The 19,129-nt window shown below is 43.2% G+C and overlaps 1 protein-coding gene across 1 annotated transcript in view; it reads right to left on the bottom strand.

The window, feature by feature from the left end:
- Nucleotides 1-1,249: 1,249 nt before the first annotated feature.
- The window catches only part of LZTS3 (leucine zipper tumor suppressor family member 3), a 30,395-nt gene continuing 12,515 nt past the window's right edge, over nt 1,250-19,129 (bottom strand). The window contains exons 2-4 of the mRNA XM_053458118.1: nt 5,120-5,475; nt 3,315-4,143; nt 1,250-2,190 (exon numbers count right to left, since the gene is read on the bottom strand). Of these exons, the coding sequence (XP_053314093.1) occupies nt 1,486-2,190; nt 3,315-4,143; nt 5,120-5,436 (1,851 nt within the window). The 5' untranslated portion in view covers nt 5,437-5,475 and the 3' untranslated portion in view covers nt 1,250-1,485. The remainder of the gene's footprint in view (nt 2,191-3,314; nt 4,144-5,119; nt 5,476-19,129) is intronic.

The following is a 19,129-nucleotide window of genomic DNA, read 5'->3' as shown; positions in this document are numbered from 1 at the left end:
GCATGTGCAACGCTAAAGACGGACACTCCAAATGGGGATGAAGTACCCAGGATGCCGATCAGTTTTGTGGAAGGACCTGTGCATGATGTCACGCTCACCTGCATGAGGAGCTTGGCTGGCATGGTATGATACATAGTTAAATTAATCAGATTCCGCCAAACTCTCTTTACACATGGCATTATGCATTATACAGGGCCGGCTCATTCCTTCACACTGAGGAAACTTGCTAGCGTTGGCCCCTCATAATGGATTCAGAATAATCCCCAATTTAAGAGCTGAACTCCCGGTTTAGTGAGTAACCCTATTTGTGTTGTGATGTTTCAAATCCGTTCATTCATTTACCTTGTCCTTCTGAAGACATATGTTTATATGCCCATATATGGGCATTACTTTTATTTCTTGGGGAGATTAGATGTGTATATATATATATATACACATATATATATATATATGCATACATACACTATTGTTCAAATATGTGGGGTCACTCAGGTGTTTTCATGAAAAACCAGGACATTTCCATTAAAAATCAGCCGTTTCCAGCAGTAGTCATTTACAACATTAACACCGTCTGTGCTGGATTTCTGAACCATTTCATGTTATTTAAATGGGCAAAATTAGCGGTACTTTAATAAACAAGTCTAGGTGACCCCAAACTTTTGGACTGTAGTGTTTATGTGTGTGTATATATATAGTTATAGTATTATAGTATGATATATATATATATATAAAGTTTATTTATTAAATATATATATTTAATATATATATTTATTTATTAAATATATATCTTGTGATAATTCACAGTACACAGTAATAAGTGTTCTGTATTACACTAGAAGTTGGTTTCAAGACTTCACGTCACTTCAGAGCTTCCCTCTGCTAGCCAATATGGCTAAAATGTCCCAAGATCCAAATCACTTTGACCTTTTTTTCCCCACCCACCCAACAAAAAAAAAACAGAGGAAAAGGACATTAACAGTCACAGAGCTGTGTTCCAGTGAGCTGTGCACGGGACCAGCAGTACTGGCAGCGCAGACGATTGACAGTGCCATAGGCACAGGGCCGTGCCAACCAGCACAAAGCACCAGCAGCACAAAACACTGGAAGCACCGTCAGTGCAGGGCACCTGCGGAGCACCAGGCATCAGCAGAACCTGGCATTACCGGTATTTTTGGGCCACCGGTACTGCACTGGTGCCGTAAGGCCTGGCAGCGCAGGGCACCGGCAGTCGAGTGCACCTGGACACTAAAAGGACATAAACAGACCTATAGCACAGAGATTATGCCACATGTTTCATCAGGATTACAGCAAGCGCTTGTTCTTCTGCTCATGTACCTTCTAAAGCACTTGAAGGGCCTGGTAGGAATGTCATTGCTGAACCCTTCAATAACGAAAGGATTTCTTTGACCGTTCTTCTCTGGATGACCATGACTTGGAGTAGGTAGCACATGCACAGTGAGACACTAGCTGCGAAAGCTTGGTCCATCATATCTCAGTGGATTCTATTCTCTCTAGCCTCGAAGGTGTCCAGGGCTTTTTGTCTTCAGCTGGCGGCGTGGTCACTTTAGCAGTCATTTCATTGATCCTTTGCTCCAGCTGTTGGTTTTTCTGATACATTTCTACGTAGTTAAGCTGCAGCTGTTTCTGGTACTTAATCACTTTTTCCTTCTCTTCTTGCCAGGTTCGCCGCTCTTCCTCAAACTCCACCACCTGCTGATCCTTTTGTTGCTTCTCTAGCGCCAGCTCCAGCTGAAGTTTCTCTATGTCCTTCTTCATGGAGATCCCGCTGTCCTCGTTTTGGCGTTGCATCTTGGCTTCATCACTCTCGCATGAGAGAGCGTCCACCAACTTTTCGTTGGCCTCTGCATCGTACGGATTATGGCCAAGGTTGGAAAGTGCGTCCTTCAAGCCAGCTATCTCCTGTTCACACTGGCTTAGTTTTTCCTTCATTTGCTGGGCTTCACTTTGCTTTCTCTGGATTTCATTCTCACAGATCTCAAGGCTGACGCTCTTGGAGCTGTAGGAATCTTTCATCGACGAAATCTGTTCTTCTTTTTCTCTAAGAAAGGCCTTAGCTTCCTTAAGTTGGGTTCGTAACCCAACTATCTCATTTAACTTCTGAGAAACGTCGCCCTGGGAGTCCTTGAGCTGCTGCTTCAGTAGGGATATCTCACCAGCTTTTTGGCATACCTACAGCGGCAAGAAAAACATGATCAGACACCAGCACGAAGAACTTGAGGGTACACTTGAGGGTTATAACTCAACCTATTTTCCTTTGGTCTTGCACAAGACCTCTTATCTTACTTATTTTTAAATATGGAATACTCCATTATTGCCCTGAAGTTGGCTGTGGACTACTGACGTTTTACAGTTTAATAATAAATAATAATATTCATATTAATTAATATAATTAATACATTAATAATAATAAATTAATTAATAATTGGTGTTGGCAGCTGGGTTCTGGAATAAGAACAGTTCTGAGATCCAGAAGGGAGGGATGCTGAAGGTAGAACTGATTTCCAATTTGCATGGCATAGGAACAGACTAGTGTGGGTGGTTTAGGTAAAGCAATGGGTGTTTATCCACTGTTTATCAAATGTCCCAGCAAGGGGGGGGGCTTTGGTATAGACAAATAATAATGTAAATAAATCAAAATAAATGTGTACTTAAAATTAAATCACATATCAATAAGCTTCCGTATCAACTAATCGGTACCTTAGTAATATACTTATTGATTTGCAATATTTGAATCTTTAAGTATATATTTATTTCTTTATTTTTATTTTCATTATTATTTGTCTATGCCCAAGCGCTCCCACTTGTAGGTATTGGTGCGTATTTGTTTAAAAAAAAAAGTAAGTGGGGAGAGAAATGGTTATTGAAACAATAAATGCCCAAACAAAACATTGTACTAATTAGGACATGTTTAACCCCAAGGGGTCCATAGAATTACGTTCTGAATTTAGAAATCATGTAAAAAAAATAGTAGGCTATCCTGGATATTCTGAGGTTATTTTACGATGTAACAGGTTTCTACAGCCTCAGCTTGGAATTCCAGGTTGGGTCCTTATTAAGCTATAAATCATTACTGAAAACCCTGGAAGCTTTGATACGGTTTGAAAGAACTCTCCAGTGTCTGAGATGCAGAGGGTCTTGGACGAGTTGGGTTGACATGACCAACTGGGACATCCAGGAAACATCCAACTTCATGAATGTTTTTAACTCGGTTCCATTCTTGAGAGAACAGAGCCCCGACTGAAAGGATCTGGAGGTTAAACCCCAAATGATTAAAAGATCATCGTGAGTCTCACCTCCCACTTTGTTTCCTCGATCTTGGGTAGGTATTCAGCCTGCTCCTTCTTGAAAACCATGCATTTTTTCTCCATATCCTCCCTTTCTTGGAGGAGCTGTGAGATGTCTTCTTGCAGCTTTTTCTTCTCCTGTTGAAGCTTGAACACTTGTAGCTGCAGAGCCTGCTGGGCACGTTGGGCTTTTTTCGAGACCTGCTGAAGTTTGTTGGCATAATTCTGTCTCAAGTCCTCCATTTCACGTTCCCATATCTTTTGTTTTTCTTCAAAGACTTGGAAAATGGCCGCCTCGCTTTTGTCCAAGCTCCTCTTCATCTGCATGACCTCCTGCTCCTTCTCCCAAAGTCGATCTTCCAGGTCTTGTATGATGTCATCACTCGAAGGCGAGTGGAAAGGCAATGGTTCATTGAGATGATTGAGCCTGCTGAACGAGGAAGTGCTTTTGCTGGAAGATCGTCCACTATCTGAGGTAGAAATTCCATTATAACCCACTATGTTCTTTTCCACATAGGTGGTCCCAATGCGGTTTATATGGCTCGTCGATGCGCTCATTGGGCCAACATGCTGGCTGTACCCAGTCCCATAGCTCGGTAAGCTTGTTAGTGAGTTACGACCAGAATCCGAGAGGCCTCCTACTTGGTTGGATGACCGATTGTGACTAGCCTTCTCGTGCCCGCTTTTTAGAGCAGCCGGACTGTTACCGTTGCCATGGTTGGAGCTTTTCCGGTTCTCGGTCGCTCCGTTGTTTAGCGGTGGGCACAAGTTCTGCATGGAGTGGAAATTTTTTGGGACCACGGGCTTGAAGGCTGATGGTCTGACCAAAGGCTCGTTGCTCTGCTGAACAAAAAAAATTAAGAAAAAAAAAAGAGCATTTATTAAAAGGTTGGGGAGAACAAAATCAATTGTTCACTATTTTCTCACAGTTAAAAAAACATTAAATATTATAATCAAAACATAAACCAGTAATACGGTTAAAATGATGAAATTTGTGTTCATTCAATGACTAGTTTTAGATATAAGCTCAGCTGGGGCTCTAATAATTTAAAGACACACAAATTAACTAATTAAAGGGATTTAACAAAACACAGGAGGGAAGTTTATCTCAAAGGAGGAGAAAAGTTAGAATAAAAGTTCACAATATAAGACTGGAGGGTCGGAGGCCGTAAGGAAACTTTACTGAAATGGTGGTAGATAAGTGGAGCAGCCTCCAAGCATAAGTGGTAGAGGCTAATACAGCAAGGGGATTTTAACATACATGGGATAAAGATATGGCTATACTGAATCTAGGACTAGACCAAGGACTCAGTAACAGCAGGGAAAAGAAAATAGCCTAGATGGGCCGAACGGTTCTAATCATTGCTGCCATGCGCTGCTTTTCCTATGCAACTTTCATTAAAGCGGAAATGCGGATGTACAGACATTTTTCAGGAGTTTAATGGAGTTAGAAAATATGAGTTCTGTCTCGTTTTATTCCTCCCCGGCCTCGGTCTACAGACACAAGCACTGTAGTTAAACAAGTTGCCTGTGCATGCGCAGTAATGCACATCAGATCGACTTGTTAAGCACTCGTTGTCGGTCGTGAGACAGAATACTTGATTATTAAATATGTTAAATAAATAATATTATAATAATATAATTATATTATATAAAATTATATAATAATATAATAAATATTATTGATAATATACTATGCAGGATTTGCAAGCAGTTAAAGAGACGGTCTGACGACCCAGAAGAGACCGTCCTGTTGCAGCAGCAGCAGTACTCCTCTAAGAGTGTTTGTACTCACATTCCCACACATGTCAGACTTCATCTTCTCACTCTTGCGCTGCTCCCCATTGATATACATAGCGTTTGAGTTTTTTTCCGTCTTGTAGGCTTTTTCCTCCCCGGAGTACCGGTTTGAGTACCCGTTCCTGGAGTTGTCGTTTTGCTTCAAGCTGTTCTGAGTCCTAGTGCCTACGCTCTTCATTGCAAACTCTTGGTCGTTCGCGACTCCGCTGCCAACGCTTCCCATCGTGCCTTGGGAAGGGGACTCGGAGGACCTGGTACCAAAAGGGTGGAAGGAGTCTTGGCTCTGGTAGGAAGGGTCACCGAGGACGGATCTTGTCTCTAGTTTTGCCATGGCAGCGCTGATGGGGAGTGATGACGTGAACCGATGGCACTACAAAAAAAAAAAGAGGCAACTATTATCTACATTTGCCAATGTTACCAGCCAATAAAGAACTTTTGGACCAGTTAGAAGTTCCATCAAGCTTTTAAAGCCCACGCCGGTGCCTCTTATGGTATTTTAGTGCTAGTCCTCTCTCGTGTCTGTAGTTCCACTAAAAGTATGCGCTGACGTCTGTGAATCATTAAAGATCAGACGTTAATCATTGGCGGATTTAGTGCACCGATAATTCCCACAAGTGTTAATGATTGCCGACAAGGTCTGAGGGATCGAAAGAGAATATCCAGGCAAAAAACAAGGGAAACACCGGACTGAGGCTCGATATCATGGCCAGGGGAAGGACTTTCCCAATCAACGCCGTCTCATCTCGCTTCTCCTGTCCGAAACTAGCTGAGAAATCACAACACATGAAGAACAAGATCCGCGGGGAGACAGTATGGGGACAACGGCCCGCCTGAGTCCTCAGTGCCACCCAGCATGACCTTGTTGGTCTTCTTCTGCCCATACGCTGGTCTTAATGAAAACGTTTGGGAGCCAAGATCATTTGGCAAAAAAAAAACACCCCAATGCCTACAGGCTTATAGGCAGCTTTGCCTACCCCCCAACATGCCAAATAGTCATTGGGTACCCTAGTGATGGCGTCGTAACAGAGTAACTATGTTGTTTCAGGCTGTAGACCCCTGCGATACCCTCATACCCAGCAAAAATTCCGAGCTCCTAGAAAAGAGGGGCGTCCAGAAGTGTAGAATAATTCTGGAAAACGTTTGCTTCCTCTCGGCCGTGACTTTGGAGCGCAGCTCTGCAAATGGCGGTCCTTTCAATTTTAGGATGTTTACAAGATTGGCAACTATAACAAGACCGCGCTGCACTCAAAGGGTTAAACTTATTTCAGCACTTTCTACACAGAAATACAGTCGATTGTTGTCAGCAAACAGCAACAAACAGTTGTTATCGCATTATGGTGAATAAAAGCCAAAGATAATACATATTTACACTTTTGAAGATGGTAAATTTGACAATTAACATATTTTGAGGCCTTTTACATCGCATTATGTTCAAGACATTCATACAGAGAAGCTGGAAATCTGAATCAGTTTCTTTCATTCAGTGGTTTAACTGAATAAAAGACGTCTTTTTAAACATAAACATAATTATAGTCAATTTTACAAGCTGTTCCATAATTTCATAAAATTCACCGTACAAAAGAAAAGTACAATTCTGCGTGTCCGTAAAATGTCTATCGATACTCGATTCCCATACGGTGCCTGACAAGATCTGTCCCTGCGCACCCCAATATCCTGAGAGGCTGTCCCTGCGCACCCCAATATCCTGAGAGGTTGTCCCTGCGCACCCCAATATCCTGAGATTCTGTCCCTGCGCAGCCCAATATTCTGAGGCTATCCCTGCGTACCCCAATATCCTGAGAGTCTGTCCCTGCGCACCCCAATATCCTGAGAGTCTGTCCCTGTGCACCCCAATATCCTGAGAGTCTGTCCCTGCGCACCCCAATATCCTGAGAGCCTGTCCCTGTGCACCCCAATATCCTGAGAGTCTGTCCCTGCGCACCCCAATATCCTGAGAGTCTGTCCCTGCGCACCCCAATATCCTGAGAGTCTGTCCCTGCGCACCCCAATATCCTGAGAGTCTGTCCCTGCGCACCCCAGTATCCTGAGAGCCTGTCCCTGCGCACCCCAATATCCTGAGAGTCTGTCCCTGCGCACCCCAGTAACTTTATATTCTGTCCCTGCGCTCCCCAGTATCCTGAGAGTCTGTCCCTGCACACCCCAATATCCCGAAAGTCTTTCCCTTCGCACCCCTGTGCACCCCAGTATCCTGAGAGTCTTTCATCTAGTCAGACATGCTGAAAAATAATCCAGAAAACTGGCTATTCACCATGATGCTTGAAACTCTGCCCATCGTAACCTGAAGCTTCATGATGTATCCTTAGATTACAGATCTGATCTGGACAATGAAACCAGAAAATAGGACGACCCGTGACAACCAAATATTAGGAAACAATTACCGTATTTGCTCGATTATAAGACGACCCTGATTATAAGACGACCCCCCAAAATCTGAATATTAATTTAGGAAAAAAAGAAAAAGCCTGAATATAAGACGACCCTAAAGGAAAAACCAGTAAATGTTAATTCATGTAAACTATTTTTTAAATAAAAGCTATGATTGAGAAAAATATTTTTTTTGTTTTTATTTCTTGTATTTTCCAACCTGTCCCCCAGTTACGCACATCTGCCCCCAGGCTTGCCACTCCAATATGGCACTGTGGCCCATGATATGCCTTTTAACCCTCTATATGCCACTGTGCCCCATGGTAAGCCTTTTGACCCCCTATGTGCCACTCTGCCTCATACCCCTATATCCCATTCTGGCATTTAGGGGGTTAAAATGCATATTATGGGGCAGAGTGGCATATAGGGAGGTATAAGGCATTCCAGGAGGCAGAGTGGCATTAAGGGAGTTAAAAGGCATTGTATAGAGCACTCTGCCCCCAGAAATGCCTTATACCCCTATATGCCACTCTGGCATATAGGGGGTTAAAAGGCATATTATGGGGCAGAGTGGCATATAGGGAGGTATAAGGCATTTCAGGAGGCAGAGTGCTCTATTAAATGCCCCCCTAACGCCACTCTGCCTCCTGAAATGCCTTATACCTCCCTATATGCCACTCTGCCTCATAATATGCCTTTTAACCCCCTAAGTGCCAGAGTGGCATATAGGGGTATAAGGCATTCCAGAAATGCCCTATGCCCCCATTTAACACACACACGCACACAGACACACAGACACACTTACCGGTGCTTCCTGCTGTATTGCCGGGGCAGCGGGTTGACGTCTCCTTCCGCAGCAGCCGGAAGGAGGTGGAGTTGGCAGCGGGGGTTTGTCTGCGTCTGTCGCGCATACCTTCCCCGGCTGTCAGAGATCAGAGTTCCACAGTCGGGGAAGGATTTGCACGATGGAGGCAGACAACCCCCGCTGCTAGCCACACCTCCTTCCGGCTGCAGCGGACGTTGTCTACGTGGATCGCGTAGACGTCAACCCGCTGCCCCGGCAACGCAGCAGGAAGCACCGGTAAGTGTGTGTATGATGGGGGGGGGGGTCGGGTGAGACAGGAGGATCCAGGTCCCCTGCAGCGATGCGGGGGATCTGGATCTTAGTCTCATAATCAGACCTCTATTTGAGGTCTGATTATAAGACGACCCCGATTAGAAGACGAGGGGTATTTTTCAGAGCATTTGCTCTGAAAAAAACCTCGTCTTATAATCGAGCAAATACGGTATTTATATGAAGGTCCCGTATACACCTCTTGTACGCCTCGGTGTTTCGTGTCTGCCTACTGGAAAACCACCGCACCTGGACCCAAACGCTAAGAGCATTCAGAAGAACGTAAGGGCAATAGTCACAAATCTTTAGTGTCTTGCAGCTTCTCATAAATCCATTTCTAATACACTAGGTGCCAAAAAAAAACCTCCGCGTCTCGTTCCGAGACAGCCGCTAATGTGACATAGACTTCTGCGGCCCATTTTTTTCGCGTCAACAGGTTTCCGAGTGTATAAAGTATAAAGCCACTTGGGTTTCTCATTACAGCTATGAACTGTTGGCTTCCCCCCTCGTATGTCTCCGTATGATGTACCAGTCTCGGTGCTGTCACATTCAATTTCTCAGGCCAGAGATTTCCCCAAGTTAAGTGTCTGAAGGAACTGCTGCGGATAAAAGCAAGTTGAAGGAAAGGTTATATGCAACGTGCGCTCCCGCCGAGAAATTTCTCACGTCCGCCTTCCAGGGTGGGGACGAATCTGTCTGAACGTATATCGTTCCCACTCAACTCAACCCAAAATTAGCTACGTCCTCCAAGGAAAAAAACCAAACAGGTTAAAAAATTCATTCTCTCGAACAGATAACATGTATTTTTTAAAGGCTTTTTCTCAAAAAAACGGGATGGAATATCAACTAATCTAAAGAACATACGGCAATATTATGCTGTGCTTTATAAAGTCAACTGTATCAAATAAAAGTTCAAGTAGAACTATCATGAAGGTCAGCGTTGGGAGCTCTGTTCTCCTGGCCGTACGTTACCATCAACGTTCCAAATATACCTGAACGTATGTTTTTAATGTGATTAGATCTATTCATAAACGTCCTTCTTCTCGTCGCCCCCCCCTCCTCGATACCAGAAAACCAATGTGATTCCATTTAACTGGATGTTCTTGAAATACATTTTTTATAGCATTTAGAAAATTAGACTTACACGATATGGACTAAAGTATTGACCGTTACACCAACAGGGACTTTGATGACATCACATCTAAATACACAGACATTAATATGAAGCTGGCCCCCCACTTCAGCATTCCAAGACGTTTTGAACAACGCTATGCTTAGAATGCGATATCCTAGAAGTCCTTGTTGGTGTAATGGCCAGGCGTCCAATTACTTTTGTCCATATAGTGTATGTCTCGTTGTCCTCCTCCCCCTGCGCTTCTAGTGAATCAGTAACTGTACTTAAGTACACTGCCTTAAGTCTCTGGGTGTCGTTGCTGGAATCCCTGGTTGACTACAGATGGCTTTATTGAGAATGCCTTCCTGATAAGCCATGGTTATCATAAGGCTCATGAATGAAGCTGTCAAAGTCAGCTCAGGACCAAGGTACCTGAATGATAATACTAGCCACATTCTTTACAACAGCTCCAGTTTCCGTTCCTAGTTCATGCGCAATGATCTGTTCTTCACTTGACCGCGTTCCTCCTGATCCGCTGCCCCCACTTGGGTTGTGCTTATCCTAACGATGACTTGGATTCCATTACAGACAGTTCATATGCACAAACTGTACACTATAAATGTTTCAGAATAAACAAAATTATACTGCGAAATAATTTTTTTTCTTAAACCCTGCAACTCGGATACTGCTAAAAATAAAGTTAAAATTTAAACTCCACATACCGTTAACACTAAAATTTATTTTACTGAATAATTCCCTTAAAAATAGCGTAGGTGATCCTGGATGTGATTGAAAATAAACGAGGACTTTGTTAGGGTGAAATTACATGAGAGGTCATACGAGTTAAATATAGGGGTTAAAATGGGGAATAATGCTTATAAATAGGTTGACCATATTTTAAGAAGCCTTATCCCAGAATGGACCACCAGTGTCTAAGCAATACGATACTGTGTTGTTCTAACAGTGATCCATGAGCCGTATCTGGAACCGGTGAGTGTAAAAGTATTATTTATTAATTGTTTTCCACTAAAATCATCATCTCGTTAAAAAACGCCTCTACGCAACGTACGGTACCCAGCTGAAGTCAAAGCAAAACACGCTAACAGCTGCCTCTTTAAAAAAAAAAATAATTATTGGAAAACTCCCCGTCAACTTGGGACAACTTAGCAACTTTATATCTTTTTTCTATGGTGGCCCAATAAAAAGTATCAACTTCGACTAATGATCGTATACATTATGAAGAATTAGGCTCCAGTGAGCGTCTCCTGCAAAAGAGCTGACCTTGCAAGAAATTTGCAAGACAAATGATCAAGACGATCATTAATTATACATTCTACAGGGCCAGCTCGGTCCTTCTTGCAGGTGTTCACTGGGGTAGGTCCTTCATCATGTAGAGTGTTATCTGTAGACAATAGGGATGGGTGATCATGGAGATCCCAGGTGGCTACCCTCATCATATAAATATAAGGTGGGATTCTAATTCATAGACGTTCTTTATTCTGAACTGTAAACATCATTCCGCAGGTTTATTTCGGGTAGAAATCTGAGAAAGTGGCAACATTTTGTAAAATCTATTTATCGGCCTTACTTACCCCCACCCCCGTACTGCGATGCCCATCAGTCCCCGGTGACGGAGAGCAGGAGATCTCTCGTTACTAAATCCTTTTAAAATAATGCATTAACGCTGCCGCCGGCCGCAGGTTCCGTACCGAGGGAGACAACATGAAGGAGTAAATGGACCTGTGGATATTTGAGTTTGTGCTCTTGCGCATGCCACAAACTCCTCCCGTCTCTGAAGGGTCGGGCGTCTGGAATAGCTGAACAAAATATAACAGGAACATAGACAAGAATTATGTGGCGATAAGCTTAGTTAATGTAGGATTTGGCAAGGTTCCTTTTCTGGGGGGGGGGGTGCTTTCAACTACCGAGTACTCAAAGGCATCTGTTTAGAAATCTTAGAAAAGGTACAAAAAGGCAGAGGAACGTTGTGTCACCAGAACAGGGGATTAACCACAAATTAGTTTTTTGATAAAATACTGCATTTGGTTTATTTTGGATATTTATTTATTAATAAATCTCTTGGAGGAGATGCACCTTTTATCTTACCCATAGAGTCCTTCAAAGTCTTGGAGACCTCCCTCCAACACAGTCCAAGGTTCTACAGGATCTGCTGTGGCCCAAACTAACTGCCAGATTAGTGTTGTCAAGGGTCTGTTAACTGAGCGATTATGGAAATCACCTTTCTGGAAGAATGGAAGGCATATGACAAAAGAAAACCTGCGAACCTCATACTGGCCTTTGGTCTTCAGCCACCCTAGCCAGGGCCTTACCAAGACCTTTGGCGTGACTTTGTGAACTATTCATATCTATCTTTGCAAGTAAGAAGGATGGCTTTTGTAAAAAAACATAATAACCACATTTCATGCTGTTTCTATACATATTTTAGACTTTTAGGGCTGTAGAACCATCTGATACCCTCATACCCAGCAAAACCACAGTAGAAATCGCACCAAAAGACAGTCTGCTTTCTCAAAATTCCCTGGGCATCCTCAATATGACTTTTGGTTTCTTCAAGAGAAGTCAGAGCTGACTTAAAACTTTAGTGGATTTTGAAGTCACCGTCTGTTGAAGGAGGACACCATGGGATTGGAAGGCTAGCGATGTTTGCTTTGAGGACTGTTTTGGGGTCTGTTCAGCGAGCTGTGTTGATACAGTGACATTTCTCAGGCTCGCTCTCCATCTTCATTTGCTGTGGTGGGCGGTTTGACTCAGGAAATCTATGGCTCCTTCCCAGAAATCGAGTCTCACGGATTCCGCAAAGCTGTTTTTCCAGCCGCTAGCTATGTTTTTCATTCTGTTAAGACTCCCACGGAAAACGCACAACTGATATATTTGGAATTACGGAATTATATTCTGCTCAGTAGAGCCAAAACTGCTATTGAGCAGCAAAAGCTTTCGTGTGGGGGAGAAGCGTTTCGAAAGAGTCGTCGGCTCGGTTTCGGGGGTCCGTAATCAATGAATGCCCCCCCACTGGGGATTTCTTCTACTGGGCCGCAATACCGGCAACCGGATGGATGCTCAAGGGAGAAAAGATGGACAGGAGGATTTAGATCATAAAGTGGGACTGCTCCTCCGGAACAGAGACAGCTGTGAGGTGTGCAAGTATAGCTTGTATTCTTCAGCTCTAAAAATGCTATGGGTCTCGGATCTCTGGTTGACTGCAGCATTAATACTGTGGCAGGGGAAAATAAATATCAAATTATACTCGTGTGCAGGTAAGACAATGCTGGTGATTGCCATGGAAACAGGTCATGACAGGAAAAAAGAACAAAAAAAAGTTGAAGGCTCATTGCGCAGTATGACTTTGGTCGTTGTAATAAGGCTCCAGCAATCCACATAAGTGACCCTGATGTTTCAGCTTTAGTGTATATAGCTCTATCAGCATATTGTCTTATATTCAAGTCTATGAGGGTTTCCCCGGCCTCCATCATGTCTCGGAGACAGGACCACATTTCCAATCTAGAATAAAAGGAGAGAGGGCTATTGGAGCACCATTCCCATCCTCACCTATATATATATATATATTCTCAGAGGGGGGATGGGCAAACTTATTTTGATCAAATTCCTGATACCTAACCTCATATGAGTGTCTGAAGTTGACATGGGAATTGGCGGTTGATGTCCATTCCCTTTGGAAGCCTCTTGTCCCAAGGATGGTATTTGTCCTACAGCACAATCTAACTCCTTCTGCATGTAACAACTCATGGAACCTACCGGAGACATCAGAACATTCTACAGGAAGTTGGCTGCTATCCCAAAACTCGCTGTAGTGACATCATCTGGCAAGATGAAAAAATACTTGCTTTGTACATAGTCCAGCTGCAAGTAGGCCTGTGAATCTAGCAACCTAAACCTATAACGCGCATCCAAACCACATTATTATTATTTATTGATCTAAATAGCGCCATCATATTCTGTAGCGCAGTACAATGTTTCTGGTAGTTGGTAAATATTTCCAATGCAGTTATTTATTTCTAAAAGCCCAACACATTTCATAAAAATCTACATTTGTGAAATGATATATAGAAAAACAGACGAAGCAACAAATGCTCAACCCTCCCGAGGACTCCTGGTGCCATCCCTGGCACATTTCTCTAACATAATGGCTCGCCGGGCCATGCATAATGCATAATTTAATCAGCGAGGTGACCTTCAAGAGATCTCTGATTAAAATATGCTTTATAGATGGCCATCCAAGCTATTCTCGAAGCAGAAGCTAACTGAGGCTGGCCCTTCATAAAATAAAATGGATTTGTGACTCGAAACCACAACTCTTGCTTTAGTGCATAAACACGGCTGAGATCATGGGGAGTAACCTGGGGAGCTGACCCCCAAGACTCTATAAATATTAACCCTGTAATCACTTGCTGTGACTTGCTATGGGTGTCATCCAGATGGTTGAAATAACTCATTGTGGAAACGTTGGCACGACAGGAGGTAAAGATGTTAAAAATAAGGTCACCTGTCTTCAAGCAGGGATTTTAGCTGTGATGATCAGATATAGTATAATATCAATAAATTTGCTCTAGATTGTGTGACCCTGGGGATCTTCCATTTTAAACCGGAAACTGTAGTAAAAACCGTGGGTGCAAGTCCAGAGACTTTGGTGACCTCTTGCATTCTAACGGCGGTTCATCGAGAGGCCTGCGACGCGTGAATGGGCATCAAGAACTGTAGTCCACAGTAGCTGCCTTGGATACAGATTTTTGTATACATTTTATATAAATAATAGAACAGAGCTAGAATGTCTTACTCAATACAAAATACATGCTTGATCTGACGCTGCTTCTAAATATAAACTGGAACGACAGAAGAGAACGCCACACAAACATGTCTGGATACTGTTCATATGCCTCTTACATTTGCCACAGATTAGCAGCATCCATTGGTTTCCAGGAGACCACGGACAGTTAGAACGGACTATCTGCTGATATGTCCATGCATGCAGTTTGTCTTTTGTTGACAGCTGTCAATCAATATCGTTAACAAGTTGATTTACAGAAGAATTAGTTGGTATTTGGACCTAAATGCATTCAAATGCATCGCCAGGGTCATGTTAGTGTAGGCAGTGACATATCTTGGCCTGGGTCTAGCGTGGCCAGTCCAGGGGGGGCAGCAGCCCCCCTGATACAAAACTGGGGGGGGCAAATCGCAAAACTGGGGGGGGGCAGATGATCAAGCCCCCCGTGTCCCGCTGCACAATGGGCCGGTTACAAAGACGACCTTTGATTTCCTCCACCAGCCTATTTACACTGCAGAGGTTGTGCCGGCTCAGCACAGCCTCCATAGACTTCATTAAAAGTATGGCGTCATATCCTGGTTCTCTGGTTCTTAAAGGCGCCCAATGCTTTTTATTGTATTTGGGATGCCAGCCGTGGAGGGGGAAGGCTGGTGGGAGCTGCCCGACGTCGGGCCTAGGGTGGCTCCAAAGGTAAATACATCACTGACTGTAGGACGGTGGACCATTTGACTGTCCATCCTAGAGAAGTTCAGAACTTCAACCATTTATCAAAAGCCAAGGAAATGACCTAACATTGGCCCTATGCTACAAGCTAGCACTAAAAAGTCTTGTAATCTATGAATACAACTAATTTATTTTAGATATTGTACAGGTTATACCTCTCGTTATACAAATGGTACAATGGTCCTCAATGATACCTTGTAGACCACTTCAGGTGCAAGATGTTGGGTGGTTCTCCATTCCACCATTGCGAACACAAGCAGACATGAATGTAGTATTATTATTATATAGCCCTATAACTACCGTATATCTTTTGCCCCATTTACTTTGAGACCAAGGTTCTCGCGCACAGCGTACAGGCCAAGCAAAAGGTGCCAAAAAAAGCTAAATTTAACCCCTTCATGTCTCAGAGACATTACTCAAAGTTTTCATTAAGAATCACTCTATTAAAAAAATGTATTAAAGAATACGCCATACGTCATGATTTTGTAAGAAACGAGTACCGATATCTCAGCCCAGCATTTGGCCGTTGTTAAAAGAGAAGCAGATGAGTATAAAATGACAGTTGCGAGTTCTAATCTCAGTAAAAATACTTTTTTTTCCCCCTCCAAGGACAATAAAGTCGAAACCGGTTTCTGGTGCCTATTTTTATCTCAGGATTATGAAGTCTGGGCGATAAAATGACTGCTAATGCTTTATATTCATGGCATCTGGCTCAGGGGTTTGCACAAGAACAGTAATGAAGGAACATATTCTCTGAATAGGATTTAACCATTTGAGTACCTGCAGACAGCCAACGTTTCACCCTTTTTTTTGGTAAAGATTATTCCTCTTAATATTTCAGTTATTATGACGTAACATAGTGAATATGCACATAATACGTTCCTTCTTTATGGAGAGGCTACCATTTCAAATCTGGTGTGCTTCCCTGAAACAGGCTCGCCAACTTTTTATAACCTTCCGTTGCAGTTCCCCATTCAGCCCCCTTCTAACTATTTCCTCCATTACTGTTTCCATTCAGTGATTCCTATCTGGACTTTGATTGGGTAGAACATATGCCAAATATTTTTTTTTTTGAGCCGCTATATCATTCCAGATCATTAAAGGGTTTCCCGTGTCTGAAATAAACGATCACCGCAATGCGTTAATCAAATAATAATTTGCGAATACACATGGATCGAGCGGGGCCAGTTTCCACATCATACAGGGTGATCTCATGTCCAGAGCACCTTTATTTTGAAGAAGGGGTGTCATACGAGGCAAAACTGGAAGAACTTAATGTTACCACTACCCACTTTATGACTTAGACCAACTTCCACCCATGAGCCACCTACTATTTTATTTTTTTTGCAACAAAAAGCAAAAGATTGTCTTTTCTTATTGAGTTTTTTAATCCAGTATTGGATAAAGCATAATTTTTTGCCCTCTTCTGCATCAACACATATATGTACTTGAAAGGGTAGAACTCGACGGACTGAAATCCAACAAAATCTTTTTTATTGCCCTATAAAATTATTAGCGGATTTGAGAAGAAATACAGTTTTACAAGATTTTTTCCTGTAACTGGAGAATTTTTAATATAAAGAAAGGCCCCTTTTACATGTACCCTATATCTGTTATTTTTAAAAGTGCCGTCTAAAGGCAGCATTAGAAACATCTTTGATGCTGCTCCCGAACGCCCAAACCCTTCCCAGAAACAATTCTTTAATCATGTAGAATTTAGCCATATATAATGCTCAAGATAGCGATAAATACGAAAACAGGCACTAATATGTTGTTGCCATAGAAACCGGAACACTGTTTTATTCCTTGCGCTGTCTATGTAGTTCGTCGGGCTTATGGACACCAAAACGCACAAACTATTTGATGTATTTTGCTGTGAATTATGCTGAAAAGCTCGTGTTTCATGTCTCGAGCGCGACGAGTGGGATTCTGTCGGAGGAAGGTGGATGCCATGGTTACCAAGTTTTGCCCGTTGTTATCTGCCAACTTACTCGCTACATTTATTCTTGAGAACTTCGAGAGTCTATTTCCTTGTTGGCACGTGGACAGCTGAGTCATTCTGTGCTGTCTTTTTCTCTTGAAATTGCTACAATTGGCACAAATAATCAGCGGCTTTGGGTTTACATTAAATCTCAGTCAATTATCATAATAAAGTAATATTTTAATATATCATAATATTATTCATATAAATATCCAACTCCTTCCTGTGTGTTTTTGATGATGTTGATGGATTTCTTCTAAAGGGTTCCTCTGACCCAACGTGCCTCCTTATGCTCCTTAAGCCCCGTTTTTTCAGGATCACATGATCAGATGAATGATTTGGGCCGATGCAGCTCGAGCCTGTACCTCACCTTTTCTCAAGCCCCAAGCCAAGCATTGGCTCAAGATCAGCCCAAATATATAATCAGCCACCCTACTGTACACGGACATTCGCAAGAGAGAGAAGGAACTGCACCCAACGTGCCTTTATTGCCATTTTCCCCTGATGAAGACCGACCTGTAAGTGGGTCGAAACGTTGGTACATTTTGTTATCAGCAAGGTTTTTCAGCTACTGCATTGTGCAGAGAGTTATTGTTTTCTGTACATTTTGGTGGATAAGAGAATCAGCAATCTCGTGTACCTCCACTAACGACTGCATTTGTTTTTATGTTTATTCCCTCAGACTTCTATATATATATTTTGATTCTGTCCAAACCGAGCTGGGCTTTGGCTTAGGCCCGAGTTATATAGCAATCACACCGCAACTATGGCCCTGTTTGTGGTGCGAGTACACAGGCATTTCCCCCAGCTCGGGGAGAGTAGGACGTGTACCCTGTGCAGCTTGATTAAAAATATTTATGTTTTAGTTGTAGTTCTAAATACTTAGAAATTTATACTTTAAGAACTTCCCGGAACTCTTGCCTTTCTGGAGGGGTGGATTTGAGACAAAACGGGTCTAGGCAGCCTTCAATGGGAGGAAACGGGGTAGGGGAGTTGGCAGGAAAAAATGGGTGGAGAGTAGAGGAAAGGGGGAGGGGAGTAGGTAGAAAATGGGTGGGGAGTAGAGGAAACAGGGAGGAGAGTAGGCAGACAATGGGTGAGGGTAGAAGAAAATGGGAGGACAGTAGGCAGAAAATGGGTGGGGAGTAGAAGAAAAGGGGAGGAGAGTAGGCAGAAAATGGGTGGGGAGTGGATATGGCCAGAAGGGTGACTACAAGCGACAATACCGTTAAACAGCAGTTACACTCCGGTTCAACCGAGAGGCATATGTAGCAATTGCTCCAGGGCCACAGAGAGGGAAGAGGTCCTGAGCCCCATCCTGTAGTAGACCTAAATGATTTGTAGTAGCTTGAGCTGCTCCTCTGCTGCCATAACCTGCGCGGCCTACGAGCCCTGGATTAACGTGAAGGGCCGTCAGACACCAGCAGAGAGGAGCCGCTCTACAGCAGGGATGGATATTATGGGATTAATCCGGTGCGGAGCTGGCTCCTCTCCCCAGCGTCCATCCGCACCCAGACAGGAAGCATGGGAGGGATTTAGGTCACAGAGTGCGCTCTGATTGGCTGCCCAGGCTCCATGTTCCCTTGTGTTACTGCCCTCCCTGTCCTTTCCCTCCATGTTATATGGGCCTGAGTGCCGGTCACAGGCTGCGCAGACACTCGTACCCTGCTGGGGAAAGGACTGCAGCCTCCGGACAACAAGGAAGTGTCTTGAAGCGGAATGGCTCATAGCAACTCTAGGGCAGTCCAGATCAGCTTAGGCCCAACCTTTTTCACTCCTGTGTGGATTATTATATATAACATTATGTTCTCATCCAAAAATATATTTCTTGCCAGTTGTCCAATAACAGAACAGATTGTTACTTTGTTGGCTACACATGCGCAGCGCCTGTTTCACAGTGAATCAT

This window comes from Spea bombifrons, chromosome 1, assembly GCF_027358695.1.
Source record: "Spea bombifrons isolate aSpeBom1 chromosome 1, aSpeBom1.2.pri, whole genome shotgun sequence".
NCBI lineage: Eukaryota > Metazoa > Chordata > Amphibia > Anura > Pelobatidae > Spea > Spea bombifrons.
This window is presented reverse-complemented; position numbering and strand designations above follow the sequence as displayed.